This window comes from Sarcophilus harrisii, chromosome 2 (assembly GCF_902635505.1).
Source record: "Sarcophilus harrisii chromosome 2, mSarHar1.11, whole genome shotgun sequence".
Lineage (NCBI taxonomy): Eukaryota > Metazoa > Chordata > Mammalia > Dasyuromorphia > Dasyuridae > Sarcophilus > Sarcophilus harrisii.
In genome coordinates, this window is record NC_045427.1 from 445,199,216 (window position 1) to 445,219,232 (window position 20,017).

Here is a 20,017-nt window from a genome sequence, read left to right on the forward strand (position 1 = left end):
GTGTCCTTCAGAGAAGACTTCCTCACAATCTGCAAAATGAGCAACATATTGAGGGAGAAAATTCACCTTGGGGAAAAAAAATAGAGCATGATATAGAAAACAAATTGTCTAGTAATGCTGCAATGGCCTAAACGAATATTCCTGGCTGTGAGAACTGATATTTACAATATCATTCAAAATTAGGAAACATGAAGCTTCTTCTCTCCAAACTCTACTGACATATGAAAGATAAAACTGCAACACATCATAATATCCCTTCCAATTTTTCTAGATAATCTATAATTTCTCTCTTATATATTCTATGTTTTAGCCAAAGTGGGATAATTGAAAATATCCCCTAAAGATACCTCATTCTGAGCTCTGCCCAATTATTCACAATGACCAGTGCACCTAGAATGCTGCCTTCCTGCCTCATCTGCTGGTTGAAATCCTTTCCAGGATTTCATGTGCCACATGAAACCATAGAGATGCCCTCAAATTTTGATTTCCCCAAACCTAAAATGAGTGCTATCTCTCTGCTCTTATGCATTCAATACATTCCAGTTTGCATTGTAGTTGTCTTAAGTATAACTCCTCTCCTATTGTCATAGTAGTTGCTTAAAAGCTTCATGTTGACTGACTGATCATTCAATTATAAATTCCTAGCCCAAAGGGCCAAACTCTTGTCCACTTTTCTACGTCCTATGAAACTCAAGAACAGGGCTTTGCTCATAGTGTGGAAAGCTGAAGACTTGGTTCCTAGCCCTGCCATCAGGGGATCTTTGCTAAATCCTTTCTTTTCGTCTTCTGCAGACTGAATGCCTTGAATTAGATCTCCATGTCCCCTCTGGTTCAAACTAAACTAATGCTTTATTTCCTAACATTCTACATGCTGGGTTCTAGGAGCCCTTCTGGCTATTCTATGACTTTTCTATTCTGTAACTCTTAACTTCTATTTGGTGCTTAATAAACTTATTTTTTTAAAGTGCTGGTATAGAGCTAAAAATTGCTAGATATTGGCATTGTCATGCTTTCTGAAAACAAAATTTCAGAAAAGATGAGAAGCTCTAGTTCTGTACACAGACTCAGTTCTGGTCCAAAGAAGATAGCAAGCTGTGCTTAAATGCTTTGAGCAAGTCTTTTACTATGAAATCCATTTGTTATATAAAGTGAAAGTTTCTCTAAGCTCTGTTTCTTATCCTTGCACTATATAGGAATATTAATTATAACAGGGTCTTCTGGGCAAACTATTACAGTCAAAAGAGGTATCAGAATGCTGAGTTGCTCAGATCTGCAGCACAGCCATCCCTGAATACAAAGACCTATAAATGGAGAGGCAATGTGTTGTTAGAGGTTGCTCATGAGTCTGGGAGTGCAGAGACCTGAGTTCTGTTGCTGGTTCTGCCACTCCCCAGCTCTGGGTCTTAGTTTTCCCATCTGTAAAATTAGGGGATTAAACTATGTAGCTTTTAGGTTTCTCTTAACACTGGAATTTGATGTTGTAAGATTCCTTCTAGCTCAGTATTTTATGTTCCTGTATTCTATGCTTTCAGTTGCTTTTCTTCTAGCTCTAATATTGTTTTTTCTTTCATTCAGTATTTGAATGTTTTTTTTCATATCTAATATTCTATGTCCTATATTCTAGCATTTTGTATTCCAAGACCCTTTTAAATTCTAAGATTCCATCCTGCAAAATTAGCTTCTTTTTAAAATAAGAATTAAAAATTTCCTGAGGAGTAAGGAGAAGGTGTTACCTCCTTTCTTTCTCTTGTCCCAAATCGTAGAGGTAAAGCAGCTTGTCTCTCTGACAAGTCTTCATTATACACACCATCTATAAAGATCCATAGGTGGTGGTAATTTCTGTGTTTTAGGAATCTAGGGGTACAAAAACCATACTTCCCAGTGTATACCACTGAGTAGCACCAACCCAAATCTATGGTTCTCAAATGTAAAAATAGAAAATTGCAGAAATGGGGCCAACTAATCCAAAACACTAGGTTAACTCATTGAGACACATGCATATATATTAGGGACTGCAGATTTGTATACTTCTACTTGATTCTCCCAAATCATTTTCTACCCATTGACTGGAAGGTGACACAAAATGGCTCTTGGTTCTTGAAGAGGCCACAGAAATCCTGAGATTTCTTTTCCTTGGACTGTCTCCTCCATGGCTATCATCCCCAGGAGTCAGTGGTCTTGACAACACGAATTCATTCCCACTGTCTTCATATGTGGTATTCCATAAAGTAAGAAGAATGGACTTTGTCACAAAAGATACACAGCCCATCCATTGATGAACTGAAAAAGAAGGGCTGGGGCCACAGACAGTTGCACGCAGAGCATTCACTTTTAGAAGCATGGAACTTAGGGAAATGGGAAATAAATAGGTGAGAGCATTTAGCAATAGAAAAACTTGGCATTCCACATTTCACCAGCAGCCACATGCTCATGGGGAGGGGAGCCCTCGTCAGCCCTGACATTCTCTATGAGTTTCTTCTTCCAAACCAAAGCGCCATTCCCTCAAGAATGAGGATGTCTGTAGTGGGCAAATTTATTGGCAGTGTTATTTCGGGGAAGGAAAGATCCATTTGGTGGCTGGGTGAGAGGGAGCCTGTCTTGGGAAGAATTGATGACCGGAGGCCTGATAGAGGTGCTTTTGCTGTACAGAAGGCGTTTCTCATCCAGTACGGTCAAGTGATATTCACACAGATCTATCAAAGAGGTAACTTGTTCTTGTAGTGATGACTGCTTGAACCTTCTCTGGGCCAGAAAGAAGAATGCTTCCACAAAGGCTTGCAAACACATACCTGGGGAACAAAAAGAGTTGAGATTAGATAAAGAGAATCCAGAACTAATCTTTCTGACTGAGGGCTTGACATCCCAAACTCTTAACAATCAGGGGAGATTATTATTGATATTATTATTAATAATATTAATTTATAATTATCTAGTGCTTCATATGCAATTTTTTCCTGGAACTGGATGAGAGACAGTATGATGAAAGAAAAAGAGCACTGGACTTGGAGTTTACAAGACTTAGATATGAATTGTATCTCTGACACTAAATGAGTGGTTATGGGCAAAGTCACATAATTTCTCTAAGTCTTACTTTTCTCATCTGTCAAATAAGGATTTTGTTCAGTTTGACAAACATTTATTAAAAACCTATTATGTTTAAGACATCATGTGGGATACTGAGGACACCAAGATTTTAAAAAATTACACAGTCCTTGTTCTCAAAGAACTTATCATCAACTAGGCACAGGGTGGGAGGGGGCAAGAAAACATCTTAGAAAGGCTCTAAAAACATTAAGCAAGGAAGAGAACATGTTTAGTGGAGTGGTTTAGGGAAGGTTTCATTAAGAATGTGGAGCCCAAGGTTAGCCCTGATGGAAGAGAAGACTTGTAAAAGGTGGAAATAAGGAGACAATGAGCTTCCAGCTTGGGGCCCCATGGCAAAAAGGCAGCAGAGAATGGACTGAGTTTAGAGAAACTACTTACAGACCAGTTTAGTGGAAATAGAGTGTGAGAAGGAGAATGAAGGTTAAGAAGGAGAGGTAGAACCATATCAAATGTACAGCTAAAGGCAGGGGTGGGGAACCTTTTTCAGCCAAGGGCCATCTGGATATTTAGAACATCATTCTGAGCCATACAAAATTATCAACTTAAAAATTCAACCAGTGGAAGGTTGTTGCACCTAGGTTTCAGGGATAGATTAAATCATTTCCCCTGCCCTTATGTGGCCCAAGGGCTGGATGTTTCCCACCCCTGAGCTAAGGCACTCATATGCAAAAGTAAGCTACGAATTTTTGAGTCCCCGAATGATATCATTAACCTGAACATAGGAAAGGTCATTTATAAACTCATGAAACATGGACTGGTGGAAAGAGAGAGTGGAAGCAGGGAGCTCACTTAAGAAGTGATTGTAAAATGCCACAGAAATATGAGTTGTTATTCACCTTCCTAATACTCCTATGAGCTAGGCTGATTATTATCCACATTTTCTAGATTTTGACAAAATTTTACAAATTATTTTACAAACTAAGAGAGCACAATGGATTTGGAATCAAAACACAGATTTGAGTCCCAGCTCCCTATCTAGAAGCTTTGTGAAGACCTTGGAAATAAGGATACTAATAATAGTATCTAGATGTTAATAATAGACATTCATAATAACTAAAGATGAGGATACTAATAATAGACACTCAAGATAACTAAAAATGAAGATACTAATAATAGTATATAGATGTTAATAATAGATATTCATAATAACTAAAGATGAGGATACTAATAATAGTATCTAGATGCTAAAATAATAGACACTCAGGATAACTAAAAATGAAGATACTAACAATAGTATCTAGATGTTAATAATAGACATTCATAATAACTAAAGATGAGGATACTTATAATAGTATCTAGATGCTAAAATAATATACACTCAGGATAACTAAAAATGAAGATACTAACAACAGTATCTAGATGATAACAATAGACACTCATAAGAACTAAAAATAAGAATAATAATGATAGTATCTAGATACTAATAATACTCATAATACCTAAAAATAGATACTCATAATACCTAGCCACATCAATGATTACTCCTGTTCCTATAGTGCTATAAATGTAAATGTTTTCTTCAAACTATCCCTATGAAATAGGTAGTGTGTTATTATCTCCTTTTTACAGGTAAGGAAATTGAGGGTCAAAAAGGTGCTATAATTTGCCCATGGTCACACAGTTTTTTATTAGAGTTGAGCCTTGAATCCACCAGGTTTTTTTGATTCTTAATCTAGTGCTCATTTCACAATACTGTGCCTACTCCCTTAAAGGCTGCTTGTGGGAAAAACCACTTAAGCTATTTGTCGTAGATTATACAGTTAACAAAAATGACAGACCCAAGATTCAAACTTGGGCTTCCTGATTTCAAGTCCAATCCAATTATACCACAAAAGGATGAGCCAATTAAAATTCAATGTCACTGTCAAAAACAAAGCCTTCTCTCTGTCCAAAATTCTCCATTGAGGCATGAATCAATGTTTTCTCCCAGGGAAAGTGGAAAGGAAATCTTTTCTTTGCGTAGGTTGGATTTTGTCAGCCTTCTCTGACACCAAAGCCATAGTGAAATTTCACCCAGAATTTTAGACAATTTTGGCTCATAGAGGGTGAAGAGGATGAGATCTTTCAAATCAAAGTCCTTGTTTTGGATACATTCAGCTTTGTAAATACTGTATTATTTATATGCTCTGGGATCTATCAGATCAATTATTTTTTCTGCATAAACCCTCCTCTTAAACCTATGGGCTGAGAAAACACACAGGTATTTATTTCTTCTCTCCTTCTTGCCCCACCCAATCCAAATCAAGCAGAATTTTCGCTTTACTTATAGTTCACTTCAGAACTTTTCCCAAGTTACTTGCTCCCTTCGTAGTTAACAGGAAAAGTTTTGAAAAGAAAACACTCCCACTAATCAAACAAACAAAATCAACACAACCCCCAAAATTCTGGACAGATGCAGAGGAGGAAGATAGTCTAGATGATCTATAAGATTTTCCACTTCTGCAACTTTCAGATTCAATTATTCTAAGGTATATCCACAAAAGCATCAGACATTAGGAATTGAGGCAATCAGTTGAAAAGAATCAGAGTTGGTACTTAAAATGGTCTTAAAACAGAGAATGCTATGACATAGCACATAGAATGGTAACTCTTTGGGAAACCTTAATACATGCATAATGTAGGACATGGCATATTAGAACTGAAAAAAACTTAAGAATGCTAAAACCTAGACTCTGGAATGTTAGAACACAATACAGAATAACATAGCTAGGACAGATCTTAGATATTTATGGTATAATTTCATTTCACAAATGAAGAAATTCAGTCCAAAAGAGGTGAAATTATTTGCCACAGGCCACACAATTAATTTGTATGACTGATGACCCAAATCCTTCTATTAAAGCTAAAAGGCCTCCCAATAACAATTAATTTCATTTCACTACTACCACTATCATCATCATCCCACCCAACTTTCTCTGACATGATGTACTGGAAAGACTTAGCATCTGGAGATAAAGGATGACTGTTCAAATCCTAGCTTACTATCTGTATGACTGAGGCAAGTCATTTAAGTTCTCCAAGTTTCAGTTTCCTCCTCTATAACACGAGAAGATTAGATTAAATGAGTTTAGAGACCTTTCTTGCTCCAAGCCTATGATCATCATCACTTTAAGTCAAATATACAATGTTTTATGGTGACAAAGCAAATTGGCACTCTCATTTACATAGTGATTTGCTCTTCACAGCAACCTTGTGAGGCAGATAATGTGAGCACTTTTAATCTTCATTTTACAAATGAGGAAACTGAGGTTCAGAAAGAATTTAGGGATGTACTTAAGTAGATGTACTTTATTTAAGTAGAACATATTTACCTTCTGGATGTCATTCTCTATATAGAATGTTTCATCCACAATTTCATTTTATGAACAGAATGAAAGATGGTGTTCAATTAGTCTGAAAGGTAAGTGATGATACATTTGATAATCAGGATAGGGCCAGTGACATGCTGAAGTATTCATTCACAAGCTGTTTCCATGGGACAGAGCAGCCTAGCAAAGAAGTAATTGGCCCCATCACTGCTGATTTTCAAATGCTTTAAAACTTAGTTGATGAGAGATTCTTCTGGCCTCAAAATGGTAAATAGAAAGAAGTCGTTTAACCCATGCCAATATGCACTGAGTCTCAGGCAAGCAAATTTTCTTTAGCTCAAAAGAATTTGGGAAGGGAGTGGCAGTGGAGGAGAAGTAAGGAGGTAAAATGCCTTTTAAATAATCTAGGTTACCAGGTCTTTAGTAGTATGTGAATCACTACATAACAATTTAGGAAAAGTTACAGTATGTTTTAGATTTAAATTTTTAATATTCCCACATTCCTACTAAACAGAGAGAAGATGCAATATAGTGGAAGGTATATTTAGCAGGAAAGCAGAAGACTTCAGGTCCTGGCTTCACTGCTTATCAGCTTGGTGATCATGGGCAAGGGACAGGACAATACTTTGCATTCTCAGGGAACCTGGATTCTAACCTTGACTTGCTGCGTGATCTTGGACAAATTACTTATCTGTATTGGGTTGAGATTTCTCCTGATGAAGATGGAGGAGGGGTGGGAGTGCAGGGTTTGAACTTGTATGATTGTGAGTTTTACCTACCCCATCCACTCTGCAGTGTTGTGAGAATCAAATGGGAAAATGAGTCGCAAAGCACTATGTAAAAACCAAAAGGTATTAAAGAGGACCTATGATAATGAGAATGATCTTGATAATAATATTTATAATTTCTATATGCTTTAAGATTTACAAAGAGATTCCTCATTAAAGGAGGTGATAGTATCAGGATTATTTTATAGATAAGAAAACTAAAGCTCAGAGAGATTAAACAAGCTATTCATTATTACACTGTAAATCCAAGTCTCCTGATTGCAAATTCACTTTGTACAATATCACATAATCTGTTTTGCCATTTGCTTAGCTTAATGTCTTAATTCTAACCATATATATTATATGCATATATCTATATAGATACATCTAGGACCCTGTGACTAAAGGTTTTCCTTTTTTTTGTCCCCTCTCAAAACAGTCAATTTACATGCACATCAGGTCTAATTGCTGGGATGTGAGAGGAGCAAAGCATCTCCTCCATTTTTGGGCCAGGGAAAGGACATGACTCTAACATGAGGGGCTTTTTTCCTTTTCTTTTCCTGACAAAAACAGTCCATTGCTGATAGCCTGGGAATTGATCATAGTAAGAGGAATCCAAGTTCAGTCAAGGGGAGGCCTGAGCCTCTCTGCACCAATCTGCACAAGTCAGGGATGAATACAATTGGAGAAAAAATTCTGGCCTGATACCCCATAGGAGTTTGTAAGAAAGGAAGGTATATTCATCCCTGATACCAGGATTCCACATTATATCTCTGATCCCATTCTTCTGTGTCATCTTTGTTGCTCTGAACATGTTTTTCTTGTGACATTCAAGAGGACACTGTTATCTGTACATTCACTGACTTGTGCAGATTGGTGCACAAGAGAGACAGTATGACCACATATGAAGTTGTGGAGAACTGATTTATTCCCTCTTTTCCCCAAACTTAATCAACCTGAAAACTTGCTCCTTCATGCTCTATCTCAAGGCCAGACCTTCCCTACCAGTCCTCACAAGGTTAGTAAAGAACGTACAAGTGTGTGGATGACAAGTCTCTGAATTACAGTGGGGGAAAAGCAATTTCCTTCTTCCATATCAATGCCCAGTCCCATCTATGACTCTGAGTAGGAAGAAGTCTCATTTAAAAGAATTTAGGTCACAAGAAGGAGGAGGGGGAAAAGAAGGTATAAGAGCATCAGAAGTAATGCTAGAAATGGGAATAACTGTCTATGGGGTTATTTTTTAGATAATCATCATATAAGATTATGTATATAATGTGCTCTGCGAACCTTAAAATACTATATTCTCCCTTTCCCTCTCTCTCTTTCCCTCTCCCTCTCCCTCTCCCTCTCTCTCTTACTCTCCTTCTCTCTCTCTCTCTCTTTCTCTCTCTCTCTCTCTCTTTCACACACACACACACACACACATTATGGAATTTCCATTTTGTGATACAGGGTAGAATAGTTCTAAATAATCTCTTAATCTTCTTGCAGTTCTAAAATTCTGGATTTTTTTTTTTTTTTTTGCAAAGATTCCTTTAGAGCTCTCAAATTGTATGAACCCCCGAGGAAACATGTATGCTGTGAGGCTAAAATGTTCCAGACTTGAATTCTTATCTGTTCCTTCACTTCTACTGCTAATTATAATCTCCATAAATCTATACTTAAGTACCCAAAGCAGAAATTGATCAATTTGCAAGTGGATTTAATTCATCTGCAAAGAAACAAATGGGACCTGCCCAAATACAGAAAAAGGCATGGCTCAGGGCTTCAGATTTAATAAAATTAAATTAAAGATGCATTTCTGGAGTTTTAAAAGAATGAGTTAAAAGACATTTTGATGAAAAAAACTACCATTTGAGGTTTAATGACCACTTGGAGCCTCAGTTTCCTAATCTATTAAATGGGGATAATAATACTTGCCCAACCCACCTCAGGGTCTTTGTGAGGATCATCTGTGTAAATGAATGTAAAGGCTTTATATCATGTACCATTAGTAGTAGTAAGTAATTTTTGGCTACATTGTTTTTAATGGCTTGTTAGAATGTCTCACTTAAAAAGAAATCTGAATATTAGTTTTAATGCTTAATGCTGAATTAAGGATCAAAAGTCCTATTGTACAGTTATATAATGTCAGCCAGGGGAATATTCAGTCTGTTCACTTTAACTTGCCATTTTCCTGAAAACCAATAATAACTAAGACTTTGTTCTTAATCATTTCTTACTCCTAGAATTCCTTTCCTCCCAGTGATATGATCTACTGAAAATATACTCATCCTTTAAAATTCATTCAAATGTCATCTTCTCCATGAAACTTACTTTTGGTTTTCCCTGGCTAATAGTGATCACTTCCTCACCTAATTTCATTGTGCCTTATATTCCTCTACTTTAGTTATATTCTAATTTATTTTAAACATCTCTCTCTCTATATATATGTGTATATATATATATATATATATATATATATATATATATATATATTCTGCTACTACCCTCAGCGTATAATATTTTTGGAAGGTCAGGGACTGGCCTTTATTCAGTTGTATATCTCCAGTGATGAACAAACTGCTTTGCACACAGAAAATACTTAATAATTGTGAACTATATGAAATTAATTATCTTCATGTGGGCTTAACCAGACACAATTCACACTGAATAAACTTCTGGGAATTTTTAATTACTTTTTAAAATCATTAACCTTTATGTTTTCATCAAAATAATTTCTATAGTTAAAAATTCTTCCTTTCTTTGTAATACAGAGTAATAATTAAGCAAAAATATCTGATACCATGACCATATCTGCTAATGTATACTGTTCTTAGTAGTCCTCTGTCTTTCTGCTAGGAAGAGGATTTACTATTTTAAAAAATTAACTCAAGAGTTTTACTTACTTTTTGGTGATCTTTTGATTTATACAGTTATTATATTATTCTTTTAGTTATGTTTGCTCTATTTAATTTCTAATAAATCTTCCCAGGTTTCTCTGACTCTTTTTAGTTATCATTTCTAATTATATGTAATATTCCATTAATATTCACATATCATGGTTTTATGAGATATTTCCCACTTTTGGGGCACCTATTTTGTTTCTAGGTTTTTTGCTATTATATGGAATATTGGAATAAATGTTGTGGTATATGGTACTCTTGTACTCAACTTCCTTATAGTACATGTCCAATGCAATTTCTGAGACAAAGGATATGTGCAGCTTAATCACTTTTCTTGCATATTCACATCTCAACATCTCAAAAAAATCCCCTGAAGATAAGGATGCCATCAACACTGGTGCTATAACCTCTTAACATTGACCATTCCTGGGTTGTGGTTTTTTTAAAAATCTTTTCCACTTTGCACAGTGTGAAATGATGCCTCAAGAATGATTTTTATTTGTCATTTCTATTACAATAAGTGATTTGGAACATATTTTTAAATAGTCATTTCTAGTTTATAATTTTTCTTTTAAAGATTATTCATATCCTTTGACCACTTATCTATTGGGGGTGGCTCTTATTGGCATATATTTGTATCCATTTCTCTCTTCTCTCTCTCTTTATATATATATGCATAAAAATGTCTATATATGTGGATATAAATATCTATCCACATATATCAGATATTGATACACACTACATATATGTATGTAGATATATACATAGATACAGATGTGTATATCTATCTTCATATATCACTAATACAAGTCTGGTATCCAAGATATATACATACATATACACATATATATATATATATATACATACACATACATATATTCACACATATATGTATATATAATACACACATATCTCATTTTATATCAAATATAGATGCTTAGTCTGAAAGACAATGCATATCCATCTGTATCTAATTTATTTCTATATCTAATCTAAATGTCTATCTTAGATATCATACTTTTGACGCCAATATTTTTCCCACTTAACAGTTTCTCTTCTTTATTTTATTATGAAAAGGATTTTTGATTTTATGTAATGTTAGACATTTCTCTAAACTGAATTTGGGGTTACTGAAATTGCTGGAAAAAATATTACATTTCCAGTCTGGAGTACAATTTCCCTCCAATCAAGCCTAGTGCATTCTAAATGACTCCACAGCTCCAAGATGTGTTGGGTCATGAGAGGGCAGTGGCTGATTCTATTAGTCATCTTGAGTTACAGTAGCAGGGACATGGCCCATTCCAGGCTCTTAATTCATCTTTCTTTTCTTAAAAATTTACATTTGTACTGTGTACTTAATGAAAAAACTCCTGTGTTCTTGTTAAAAAATAAAAGCAATAACTATTCTGGGGCTTCTGAGTGGAAATAGGACAGTTCAAAGCCAAATCATTGCAGACAGCCAGAAAAATTATTCCATACTGAATGTTAATTTTTTCCCCTGGAAAACATCTGGTTTTCTTTAGTATCAAGTATATGCATAGTAGTAGTAGTATGGCTAACAGATTACTAGGTTGGGAGACAAGAGACCTGGATTATCGCTGTGGCTCTGCTCCTGACTTGCTCTATGACTTTGGGCAGATTCTTTCCCTTTTGTCAGTCCCAGTCTCGTGTGAAATGAAGGAATGGTGGCAGAGCAGTTATTTCCTAAACTACCAATCAATTTTTAATATTACATGTTCTAATTTTTTTTAAATGGCCTTGATTTACTATGAAGAAAATCCTTAAATAAATCTCACTTGTATATATTTTTAAAAATACTAAATATTCTTTGAGTGGTGGGGTAGAAAGAGCATTTAATCAGGGACTCAGGAGACCCTAACTCTAGTTCTAGCTCTGTCATTAAGTCACTTCACCTCTTTAAATTTCAGTATCCTCTTCTGTAAAACATGGGGGTTGATGGAATGATCTGAGATTCCTTCCACATCTAAAATTTTAAACAAATAGAAACTGCATTCAAGGCTATTAATAAGCCAAGCTAGAATAGCTATTTGCCAATTCACTCTCCTGTCTCTCTTTTTTTCATTCCTCTTTCTATATCATGTATCTTTCCTGTCATTTCATTTACCTAGAAGAGGTATAAAATCCCATGGAATTCTAAATGCATAAAGATAACACGTTTTCTGTTCAGAATCATTGGTAGAATATATAGTTGAATTATCTTGAATGGAATTTGCTTGTGGATTTCTATCTGTGCAATGAAATGTTCCCCAGAAGAGCAATACATAACGATTATTCTTATTCTGACATATTTAGTCATAAGAATACCCCTGTCTGCTGTACTCTCTCTTACCTTCACTGTCTTGTTTTAACCACCTTTCCTGGAGCTTGAAAGAATCTAAAACCACAAGGCTAGGGAAAAGATTTCACTAAAGAGCTCACTGAAGGAATGTATATGATATAGACATTTTCTAAACAAATTCCTAAAGAAGAATTGATTAATATAATTCTAAGATGTAAAGGAAATGAAGAAAATATCTAATCTTGTATCCTTTCTCAGAGTAGGCTTGCCCTAAAATCATACTAAGAAGATAATCCTGAAGGTTCCTTCCAACCCTTACATTCTATGACTTTCTTAGAAGTATGTTTATTGTTTCAAAAATCTTTTTATGATAGTCCATTGTTTTCTGTAGCAATAAAGAAAAAAATACTATTTTATTTTAAGATGACATACAAATGTGTTATTGTTATTGTTTATTAAAAATGTGCTGAAATCTTCCTTATTCCCTTACTACAGGACAGAGAAACCAGTTGGCTCTGCTATCATTCTCTGCTACATAAGCATTCTGGGAACATACCTTTCATGCATTCATTGTATTTAAACTATTATAGCAACAAGAAATCGCTATCACCTTTGTTCTTGGCTGGTTGGGGAAATTAACAAGAGTCAGGGCTAAGACGTGATCAGGCCTTGTAGAAAGATCATTACTCATGGAAGCCTTCTCTACTCAAACTAACAAACATAATCAGGAAAACGGACAACTATTTCATCATTTCATTAAGTGAGATGCCATGCAGCTGGCTAGAACAGGATAGAGGAGCACTGAGGTGAGAGTGGCCAAAAGGTCTGGCTGGCTACTCATTAAGGCTCACACACTCAGTTCCACCAGCACTCAGACACAAATTGCTTAGGCCAATTTTGATTCACCATGTGGGAAGACAGCATTACGATAAAGTCACAGCCTGATGTAACAGCCTCAAGATAAGTCTTATTTTCCTGAATGTGATTAATGGTACAAAAAATACCTGACTAGGCTTAATAAGCATTTTATACTACATGGGGGGAAAGGTGATCTCTCCTATTAGAATAACCCATTTGTTGCATTGTGAATGAGAAACCAAGGGGATAGAGGAAAAAATATATTCTACTCAGTAATAATAATTCCTTGATTTCAATAGTGATTTCAAGTTTATGAACAATTAACCTTCCAAATTCTGAGGTTCCTTTTAGCTTTGAGTTTTTTTTCTTGTAAAAACTCTGGGAGACAAGTGGTGAAAGTGTTATTATACCCATTTCATATATGAACTAAAAAGCTTAAGAAGTATTGTGAATTTCTTAATCGGAGTCACTAGTAAGTGTTGCATTCAAAGCCACGTAAAAAAGAATATTCTCTTTTAAGATTGCTTTTAATTTATAAAGGTTAGATGGGTTTTTTGTTTGTTTTGTTTTGGGAAAATTGGGCCATTCTAAAGGTTGTCCAAACTCCAGAAGTTCCTCTACTTCATCCATATCTTGGTATTCTAGACTCATGAGCTAAATGACTTCTGAAGTCCACATGTAACATCATTCCCTTCTACGAAATTTCCAAGAAGTGATTATGCAACTTTTAATGGAATAGGTCTCAAAAGATGAGAAAATCAATAGCAACAATTTACATCAACATAAAACTTTTAAGTTAACTATCTCAGAAGGGAATCAATTTCTTTATTAGCCTGCTCTAATTGTTAGGTAATTTTCTGTATACTAAACTGGAATCTCAATCCCCTGTAATCTGGGATCACAAACCCAAGTGTTGAAAGGGATTTTAGAGATTATCTAATAATCTGCTTCCTTATTTTACAAAGGAGGAAAATGAGATCACTCCTAATAAAGCCAGGATTTTACCTTGAGGGTCAAGGATAGACCAGGTATGAGGAGTGAGGGGTCACTTAAAGAGTGGACCTGGTTTCTACAGTGTAGAGGTATGGAGTACAAAACAGAAGGCGCCAGGGATCTCAGGGAAGAAAATAGGAGAGTACATAGAAAGAGGATCTGGATCTGAGTTCTGACTCTGCTCTTTACTAGGTATGTGACACTAGCAAGTCAGATTCTCTTCTCTGGGCCTCAGTTTTCTCACATATAAAATGAAGGACATTAGTAACTGTCCACTGAATATTACCTCTTGGATATCTAATTGGCATTTCAAATTCAATTAGTACAAAAGGGAATCCATGAATATGTCCCCAAACCTACCCCTTTGTCTTCAGATTTCCCTTTAGATTGAGGGTTCCACCTTCCTCCAAATCCCCCAAAGAACTATTTCTTACTTCAAAAATAAATGAGAATAAATTTTCAGCAAAATTAACCAACATATTGAAAAAAGTCTAACATTATACAATGTTCCTCATTCAAATCCCCAACCTCTGCATGTCATAGTGTCATAGAAGTCAGGCTCTTAATATATATTTGTTGGATTAGAGTAGATTGGTACTCCCTGTGAGGTAAATATTCAAGATCATACCAAGGGATTATGAGTGACCTTAAGGGACCCTCTGAAAAATTGTGGTTGTGGGGTTAAATGATTGTTATGATCAAGGCCACAGGCAATGTTACAACATTGTTATTGTAAGTTTTTGCACCTAGCTATCCAATACTGGATTGATTTCCCAAGTGTTTAGAGAGGGGTTTCAGTGGAGAGAAATAAAAGGAATCTTGATATCAATCCAAATTGCTGTTTTCTGGACACACATCCAACACTTCTCCCTGACATTATGGCATGTATTCAAGTCTTGTTTCCACCCTTCACTCCTTATATCCCTCCCCAAAACATAATATGATCTGACTAGCACAGAACCATGCAAGAGGCCCCAAAATTGAGTGGAGAGCCATCTCCAGGGATATCCATAGGTGGTAATAATACCAATTGCCAATAAGGATGCCTCTCTTTTCCTCAAGAAGATTCACTGAATGTCATGTTCTTCAAGGTAAATCTGTCACTAAGTGAAATGATGGGAGGCAGATCAGTGTCAGGAATAACAGAACAGTAGATTTCAACTTGACGCAAATTAGAGAGAAGAAAATTTTTCCTTTATGTTACATTTTATTTTTGTCACTTCATCAGTGAGAAATTATAGCCCTGAGGGGCACTCAAGCTGCAGAGAATTACCTAAAACATTAACATGCAAATTGCTTTCTTTAGAAAAGGTAATTTTATTAATGCAGGAAAATATTTCTTTCACTGTGCATGTGTCCAACACTGGTGCCATCCAGGGACCAGTTAATGTTTTCCCAAATAGAAGTTTCATGAAGGTTCTGAAACTGTCAGTACTGAGCTTTTCCCCTAAGTCTAGATAGGACTGAAATTAAACAGCAGTAAAAGTAGTCATAAAAGCACAGAATGTAAACACTGAGGGGTCTTAAAATATAGAATCTTAGCCCTTTAAATGTGTTTAGAACATGGAGAGGACCATACAATATAGAAGCATGATTGTTGTTAAGCTACTTACAATTGTATCTGATTCTTTGTGACCTCTTTAGAATTTTTCTTGGCAAAAATACTGGAGTGTTTGCCATTTCCTTCTCCAGCTCAATTGACAAATGAGAGATAAACTGTTACCCAGGTCATCCAACTAATAAGTAGGTGAGGACAAATTTGAATTCAGATTTTTCTGGCTTCAGATCTATTCACTGTGCCACCTAGCTGCCCATTAGGCTTTGATATAGGTTGATTCAATTCAATACGCGTTTATTAACTAGCTACTCTGTTCACTATTCAGTTGTGTCCACCTTTTCATGAACCCACTCTAAAGGGTTCCCTTTTCAGGGATGTTCAGTTAGCTTTGCTGTCTATCTGTCATTCATATCTCATGTGTGACTCCAAGAAACCATAGCATGTACTTAATCGGAGTACATCGGAGCTGCCACACCCTCGTAAAACTGTCTTGGCAGATGGGATAAACCTGGCTAAGGGCAACTGATAGGCTTCAACTCTGTCTGTGAATTGGGATGATGTATACCCTCAAGTATGATTTCCCCCTCAGCAGAATTGACAGATAAGAATAATTTATTCCAAATGAAGGTATCTGAAGCAGGCACTGTAAGCACTTAGAACTTGGTCAGACATCAAAGACACAAAGGTCATCCACTGCATCTCAGACCATCACCAGTCATCTTGACTTTTGTCTTGCCGCTGGATTTTGATGACTCTGAAAGAGAAAGTGAGGCTGACGACTCTGTGTGACTCTGCCTCACTTAATCCAATTCATGTGTGGGTCAAGATATCATACTATAATGTCATTGGTCCTTGTCAAAAATAAAGGATGAACAAAAACTTTGTGCACTATATTTTTCTAGGCAGTAGGAACATAAAAACAAAAACATAAGTCTGTAGTCTCAAGGGGCTTCCATTTTACCAGGTGGACACAACATGTAAATAAATAAGTAAAACCACAATAATTTGAGGAGGGAGAAAATACTAACAACTAAGAGGATCAACTGGAGGTGGAAAGAAGGTAGGAAGGAAGTAGAAGGTGGAACCTGAGTGGAATCTTGAAGGAAACTAGGACTCTTAAGAGGCAAAGTTAAAGTAGAAGTAAATTCCAGACTTGGGAGATTGTGTATGCAAAAGCATCAAGATAGAAATTGTATTGTCAGATTCTAAGAAAGGCTAGTAAATTAGTTTGTCTGGAATGTATAGGAAATAAAGGTGAATAGTATAAAATGTCTGGAAATGTAGGGGGGAGATGATGGTAGAAGGTAGAGGGCTTTAAATGTCAAATTTTTTTTTCTCTGCTATTATTTTATATACTACTAGAAATGTTATTTATAGCATCATAATGAAAGAAATTCAGGAATAAACATTCACAAAAGGAGATATATTATTCCTATTTGCAGACAATGAGATGATTTTCCTTGGAAGACCCTAGAGAATCAATGGAGACATTCACTGATTGAGAATAGCTTCAGCATAGTAACAGGATACAAAAATGAGACAATCTTTATAAATATAAAGGAAGAACTAAATAATTGGAAATATTTCAAAGTTCACAAATAGGCCATAAAAATATAGGAAAAAATGAATATTATATCAGAATTTATGTACAGCTTTAGTGTTGCATTCAAATTTTAAGTCAACAAATTATCAAAACAACACAAAATTTTGAAAAGGAAAAAAAGATTAAAAATTTCAAGGACAATATTGGGGGAAAAAAGAATAAAGCAGGCAGGATTCCTAGATTTCAAAATTTATGATGAAGCATCAGTTATTCAAACTATCCCAGACTAGAAAATAGTTGAAAAATAGAAAAATGGATCAATAGAATAGGCTAGCTATAACAAGACATAAATGAAACATTTGTATCTATTTGTCTGTCTACCTATCTATATCTTTGTGTATGTATATATATGTGTGTATATATATATATAAAATCTTTGTAGATATACAGATATATGATATATGTAGATTATATGTAGATACACATAGGTGTATGTATGTATGTGTATACACACTTGTGCTTGTGTGTACTATACAAAGTAATTTGGTATTAGAGAAACACTAGCAATGGGTGAAAGAACCTCTTATAAGCTCTAACATTTGAGCCAAACTTCTGAAGAGAACTATGGAATCTAAGAGATGAAGTTAAGAAAGAAGTGTGTATTCCAAGGGTGGATTACTTCCTGTCAATGCAGAGGCACAGAGATAGGAGATAAAATATCTTATATGAAAAACAACAGAAAAGACATGTTAGCTAAATAATAATGTATATAATAAGGTCAGAAAGACAAGTTTAAATCAGGTTGGCATTAAAATGCCAAAAGGGTGGCTTGTTTTTTATCCTAGCAGTAATAGGAAGTCCTGGGATTTACTGAACAGAGGAGTGACATATTCAGACCTATGTTTTGAGACTATTGGCAGAGAAATGTTGTGGAGGCAGAAATGACAAAATTTGGCAAATGGCTGAATCTGCAGGATGAGAGTGAGGAATAAAGGATAATGCTGAGGTGGAAGACTGGGGAAACTTGGAGGGTGATCTAACTTTTGACAGAAATAAGACATTTAGGAAGAGAAGTAGTTTGGGGGGAAAAGGTAAGAAGTTCTATTTTGAGCATGTTGTATTTTAAAAGTCTACAGGATGCATTTTGAAATTTCTAATAGGCATTTAACAATATGAGACAAGTTCAGAATTAAGACTAGGGTTACACATGAACCTACGAAAGCTGATAAAGTTAGTAAAAGAGTGTAGAGAGAAAAACCCAGGATAGATGTTTGGGATATATCCATACTTAGGGAGCAAAATATGGATGACAATTAAGCAAAGAAGACTAAGGAGGAGATAAGTAGGAAGAGAAATGAGAATGATGTAATAAAAACTCAAGCAGGCGAGCACATCTAGGAGAGAATCAAATGCAGTGGATTATGGTGGTGTCAGATGATCAAGTTAAAAAAACAAACAAATCTGTTAATTATGATGAGCATAAAGTAACAACATGTGCTATCTAAAGATCCTATGGGAGGGATAGTGGTGTTTATTGCTAAGTTATTGTTACACAAAAAAAAAAAAAAAGAAAAAGAAAAGGAAAAAAAGCTGAGAGGGAAAAGCCAAGTTGAGTTGAGCAGAGAGTATCCAGGTAAAGGGATAGTCAAGAATCAAAACCTGGAGTTAAGATGGGCTGGATAGAGAAAAGGCCTAGTTAGCAGTTAAAGAGATAGTTGATAATGCTATGGAGAGTAGTTTTACTTGAGGAGGAGGAGAAATAAGATAGCAAATAACTGAGAATTGAATAGTGGGTGAAGCAACTTTTTTTTAGGAATTTTCAATCAATAAATCAACAAGCAATTTATTAAGTCTCTACTATCTCTCAGGTCCTAGAGATACAAATTCACAAATAAATCAGTCCCTGATCTCAAAGAGTTTATGGAAGGACGAAGGGATTGTTGTTGCAATAAGCAATTTTATTTTGTCCTGGCTAGACTCTCCAAGGGAGAGCAATCTTCCAGATTGCTATCTTTGAAATGATAAATTGAGTCATCTTTTGTCTTAGCTCTTTTCCAGTCTTTGGTCATCAAATGGGTGTGCTCAGACAGACTAAGACCTGGGAAAGACCTTAATTTGGAAAGGTTATTCATTGCATTCTGGGCCATCATCTATAGTTAATGTTTGTCTAGGACTGAAGGAAAAACATTCTTCCCAGTAGTTAGTTTTTCCCCCCCAATATGAGTTCCTTTAAGGAAAAGGACTGTTTTTGTCTCTATTAGTATCTCATTAATCACAAAGTCTGATATAAAATAACGACTTAGTAAATGCTTTTTGACTGACTTCAGACTTTGAGATTTCTCCATATCAAGGGTAGTCCCACAACTTTTACTGTTGATCTCATCCTCTCCTATCTCCTCAAGAAACTTAACTATTCATTCACTCCCTCTTTCCTTATTTCCAGGCTCCTTTCCTTCTTCCAACAAATAGATCTAGATTAGGCTCTCCTCTTCTTCCTCCTCCCTCCTTCCTCTTTCTTCTTTCTCCACTTCCTCCTCTTCCATCCTTTATTCATTACAGTGGTATCTTGATTTGTGTGAAGTGGGTAGAACTTTGACAGCCAAGAAAAGGTGGAGTGGAAATGAAAAGATATTTGAAACTGAGACATCAATTAGAAGGTTTTTGCAAATACCAGTCTTTAGTCTAGAAGAGAAGTGAT

At 35.6% G+C, this 20,017-nt stretch overlaps 1 protein-coding gene across 4 annotated transcripts in view; it reads right to left on the bottom strand.

Annotated features, from left to right (window-relative positions):
* Positions 1-1,982: 1,982 nt before the first annotated feature.
* Positions 1,983-20,017, bottom strand: part of TTLL11 (tubulin tyrosine ligase like 11) — a 237,202-nt gene continuing 219,167 nt past the window's right edge. For 3 of the 4 annotated variants that reach the window (XM_031954235.1, XM_023507392.2, XM_031954237.1), the window contains one exon: positions 1,983-2,789. In XM_031954235.1, coding sequence (XP_031810095.1) covers positions 2,503-2,789 — 287 coding nt within the window. In that variant the 3' untranslated portion in view covers positions 1,983-2,502. The remainder of the gene's footprint in view (positions 2,790-20,017) is intronic. The other variant, XM_031954238.1, reaches the window with a different exon arrangement.